The sequence below is a fragment of the Cajanus cajan genome, chromosome 3 (genome assembly GCF_000230855.2).
Source record: "Cajanus cajan strain Asha chromosome 3, NIPB_CcT2T_4, whole genome shotgun sequence".
NCBI classification, from domain to species: Eukaryota; Viridiplantae; Streptophyta; class Magnoliopsida; order Fabales; family Fabaceae; genus Cajanus; species Cajanus cajan.
Window position 1 is genome coordinate 18612131 of NC_138519.1, and position 4834 is coordinate 18616964.

Consider the following 4834-nt stretch of genomic DNA (forward strand, 5'->3'; position numbering starts at 1 on the left):
ACATAATAAACCATTGTAGATGGGACTCCCAATATTGTATATACCCTCCTCTATGTTGACATTCTTAGTTCTTACCCCGACAAAGGTGTAATAAAATTGTTGGATATAGTAGGTTACCTAAATTATCTCTAGTAATGTTTACATATGATAGAAGATTAAAATAAAATTTTATCTGTTCAAGCTCTTATTTAATTGAAAACCAAGGTTAAATTTCTAATGTATTCACGAAGTTAATATTAAAAATATCACTTTATTTTTAGTGATTCGATGGATGGTGTTATACTTAATTACTTACGTGTATATATAGAAAAATTTATGTTAAAATCCTAATTTGGTCCTTTATAATATTTTAAAGTTTCAATTTGATCTCACTTTAATTTTTTGTTTTAATTTAGTCCCTAATAATTTAAATTACTGCAATGTCGGACCTTTCGTCCAAATTTCTTAAACAGAGTTAACTGTTGGTCACGTGGATGTCACGTCGATGCATAGGTGGATGCCAAATTTCTTTAATGCATCTAGAACCAAAATAGCTCGTTCTGAAACCAAAATAGCTCGTTCTGAAACCAAAATAACTCGTTCTGCTTGCACTCGTTGTGTGTTAATTTTGCATCTAGAACGGCCCGTTCCAGATGCATTAGTTAACACACATAATGAGTGCAAGCAGAACTAGCCATTATAGTTTTAGAACGGGTCGTTCTGGATTCAGAACGGGCCGTTCCAGAACGCTAACTACATACGTGCGTTCAACAAAATGCAGTAATGTGGTTCAAAGATTGAAAATAAAAATTCATAACATAACATAAATTCAAAGACTGAAAGATGATTCAGAGACTGGAAAAAAAAATTCAAAGACTGAAATATTGTTGTTGTTGGGGTACATCAGTCAATGACTCTAAGGGGAAACACCATGTCGTTTCATCCTTGACTGTATAGTGTCGATTTGGTAGTAAGTGGTTCACTCTAGTTTAACTAACAATGAAATAAAACCTACCACTATTATCCTTAGTGATACACTGCATTGCATAACAAGTACTATAATTAATGCTTCTAGGAGCTCCTATATCCTGCAATTGGTCCAAAAATGATGTATAGTCCAAATGTTTAACAATTGAAGTTATCAATCCCCATTAACAATATTACCAAATCCAGTGTTTGAAATGCTTTGTAACTTGTTTTTTTTTTTCCTTGCACGATTCACAATCGTGATTTAGAATCACGGGCGTGAACTATAATCATGGACCATTTATGGTTGACTTTCTGAAACCAGAATAGCCCGTTTTGAAACCAGAACGGCCCGTTTCAAATGCACTTGTTGTGTGTTAATTTTGCACCTAGATCTACGTAACCAACAGTTAACTCCGTTTAAAAAATTTAGACGGAAGGTCCGACATTGCAATAATTTAAATTATTAAAGATTAAATTAAAACAAAATTAAAATAAGCCTAAATTGAAGCATTAAAATACTATAAACCAAAAATTTATTAGAAGATGCACAATTTGTTTTCAAATAATTTTAAAAAAAATAGTATCGGTATAAAATATGAGTACTGTTTAACTGACCGAGTAGCTTTGCTTTTCAGGCTTAACCTTGACCCCATATTGGAGCAGAACAGAAGAGAGGATACAAAAGAAGGAAGCTACAAAAAAATCCTTGTGCAGCACCCACAATATTTTCTCTGACTCTCTCTCTTTCCTCTTTTACCCCAAACACCATATCATCCAAGCAAAAAGAAAGAAAAACACACACACTTCACTACACGTGATTAGTTAAGTTTTCTGAATCCGCCTACCATATTTGCTTCGGAGAGAGATGGAGTTTGGAGATAACAACATGTTGGGTCTTAACAACCACACCAAAGAGGGAAATGGAAACACTAATATCAACAATAACACTTTTGTTAATGTTTGGTATTCATCATGGGAACCTACTATGCCCACTTCTTCAAATTCTACCCTTATTAATAATACGCTACACGCCGCCGCCGTGGCGGGCGGCGGCGACCACCGCCAGCAGCAGCTGTACGGGGGCGAGGGGTGTCACGTGCAGGCGGACCCTCATCTCACGTGCTTGCATCTTGGCAAGAGACATTACCTGGAGGATGATGGTGGGGTTGGTGCTACCCCTCTGGGGAACCGACACGTGTGCGGCGGTGGAGGGGGTTTTGCGTTGGAGGGTAACGATAAGAGAGCGAGAGGGTGTTACGGCGGGAAAACGGCGCCGTTTGCGATGGTTCCGAGATGTCAGGTTGAGGGGTGCCACGTGGCGCTGGTGAACGCGAAGGAGTACCATAGAAGGCACAGAGTTTGTGATATGCATTCCAAGGCGCCCAAAGTTGTGGTGTTAGGATTGGAGCAGAGATTCTGTCAGCAGTGTAGCAGGTCACTCTATCATTATCTTTTCTTTCTTTCAGTTTTTCTTTTCCTGTTAATTTTTGTTAATAGTGACCTTATTTAAGCAATTAAAAGAAAAAAAAAAAGTCATTTTTTTTATAATTATGAAATATCCATAAGTGGCTATCAATCTTTGTTAGAAACCAAAAATACACTTTTAAAATAACTTATTTCATATCAAAACTAAAATTTAAATCACAATCAATTTAGTTAAGAGATACACATTCTTATCACTTTTAAATACGATAAAAGAATATTAAAAAATATTTATTTTGTTAAAAATATAGATACATGATATGTGTGGTTAATTGGCTGAGAGATAATTAATTAATTATATTATATGGCAATTGGGTTTAGGTTTCATGTGGTATCAGAGTTTGACGATGCTAAGAGGAGTTGCAGGAGGAGACTGGCGGGTCATAACGAGCGAAGAAGAAAGAGCTCTCACCTTTCTGTTACTAGGAATTCGAGACAAGGTAATTGATAATATACAATATATATTGGTTAATTAATTCACCTTCACTGAATCTTTAAATTTTTCATATAGAAACTATACATGTTTACCATGGTGATAGTTTTTCTTGCTCGGATGTTGCAAAGCTTTATTTTTTTATTTGCAACATGGTGACCAAAAGGAGTTCATTGCTATACGTTGTGATAATTGAGCATGCAGCTGAAAAATAATATCAGTCTATATTCTTAAACCAGTGAAACTGATGCTATGTATGACAGATTTCATCTTAGGATGAATATAATGGACTATGAAATTAATGTAATTACTGCCGTCTACTCTGCATAATTATTCAATTTCATTGCAATATACTTTTTCTTACTATAAGAAATTAATATTTGTCAATTGTATAATCACACGATTACAACTATGTATATTTAGCAGCAAGCAATTACTACTACGCATATATAGTTCACACTATTGTGATTACAGGAATTGATTTCTTTTTTAAATAGCATTATCAATTATAAAGTACAGATCATACTAAAACGTTGAAGCTTTGTACTAAAAGAAAAAATGGAAGCAAGAACGAAAGCTAGTATGCATGACACTAGGTTTTGACTTTAATTAGTGATCCATCATTTTGCTAATCACGAAAGTTACTTGATTGCACCTATTACTACTTATGTTTACCATTTTGCAAATTTTGATATTTAAATTTTAAATTATATATTTTCTCACTTAGCTTTTAAATTATATATTTTGTTGCTCAATTTTTAAGATTTTGCATATTTTATTACTTTATTATTTGGCTGTTAAAGTGATATATATATATATATATATATATATATATATATATATATATATATATATATATATATGTGTGTGTGGGGCATAACTTAAATTATTAATGTAATATATGATTGCTAACATAATATGATATGCTATGTTATCAACAATTAATATTAAATTTATAATTAATGTGTCACATCATAATTTAATTGATAAAAGTAAATAAAGTTTTACAGATGTTTTTTTGGTAAATTTTTTTTAAAAAAATATTATTTTAGTAAAAAAATTCAAAAGTTGCATTAAGTTTAATTAGCATCACTCAAGAAATGAAAATGGGCTTAACTGATTTGACATGTAGGTAACTTGGGTAGTGCATACTGAACACGTAATTGAATATAGCAACAATGTGATGGTTGGAGGTTTAATTACGATGATGAAAACTGCAGGGTGTGCTCTCTCTCTTCTGTCATCATCTGGGAGTGAGTCTTGGCTTGCTCATGCTGATCTCTCCACAAGATGCAGCGCAGCATTGCGTGAACTGATAGCAGAAAACCGTGCCACTGCCCTAATGACTAGACAAGTTTATGATAGACACTGCCATGCCATGCCCCACCATGCAATAGTGGAAGAACAAGACTTCCAGCAGATACAACCTGAGTCCAATTATTTTCCACAACACATGTTTCCCCAGACACAATAATGATAACAATAATGCTTCTCATGCACTTTCCAGACTGTAGTGTAGCCACCCATTTATGGAAGGCCTAAATGGGAGCCATTGTTGTCTCTTATTTTCAATTCTTTTGTTTGCTAAAAATAAATGTCCAGAACTTCTTTCAGGGTTGAGATTGTAGAGTACTACTTGCTTCTTGTATAATTGGGGCGACAATTACAGTAAGGTTGCATTTGCATGCCTAGTGGTAGTAAATTGTCAAGTTGTTTTTGGTGTCTGTGTTGGTGCAATTCAATCACTTAATTTGCATTTACCAACAAGTTTGTCCTGTAATACAACAGAACCCTCTTGTCTGAACTGCACGAGATACAGTTAGTTTCAGGTCAATGGTTGCTAGGTTGATGAAAGATTAACTTTATGCTTTACTTTTATAATAAAGAAATATTTTAAATGATTAAGACCTTGATTCATATACTAGAACGTGGGTATAAGATTGTTATTTTTTTTTATATAAATTTTATTTA

General features: G+C 33.7%; 1 protein-coding gene across 1 annotated transcript; it reads left to right on the top strand.

Annotated features, from left to right (window-relative positions):
* Positions 1-1573: 1573 nt before the first annotated feature.
* LOC109788777 (squamosa promoter-binding-like protein 7) lies at positions 1574-4587 on the top strand. Its single transcript, XM_029269320.2, has 3 exons — positions 1574-2382; positions 2752-2870; positions 4084-4587. The coding sequence occupies exons 1-3, from the start codon at positions 1814-1816 to the stop codon at positions 4335-4337; spliced, it is 942 nt and encodes a 313-aa protein (XP_029125153.2). The 5' UTR covers positions 1574-1813; the 3' UTR covers positions 4338-4587.
* The last annotated feature ends 247 nt before the right edge of the window (positions 4588-4834 follow it).

Excerpts from the sequence above, each read along its gene's own strand:
- LOC109788777 (XM_029269320.2), top strand. The coding sequence starts at position 1,814 with ATGGAGTTTGGAGATAACAACATGTTGGGTCTTAACAACCACACCAAA. Across the intron at positions 2,383-2,751 it reads TTCTGTCAGCAGTGTAGCAG|GTTTCATGTGGTATCAGAGT; the intron begins GTCACTCTATCA and ends AATTGGGTTTAG. Across the intron at positions 2,871-4,083 it reads TACTAGGAATTCGAGACAAG|GGTGTGCTCTCTCTCTTCTG; the intron begins GTAATTGATAAT and ends TGAAAACTGCAG.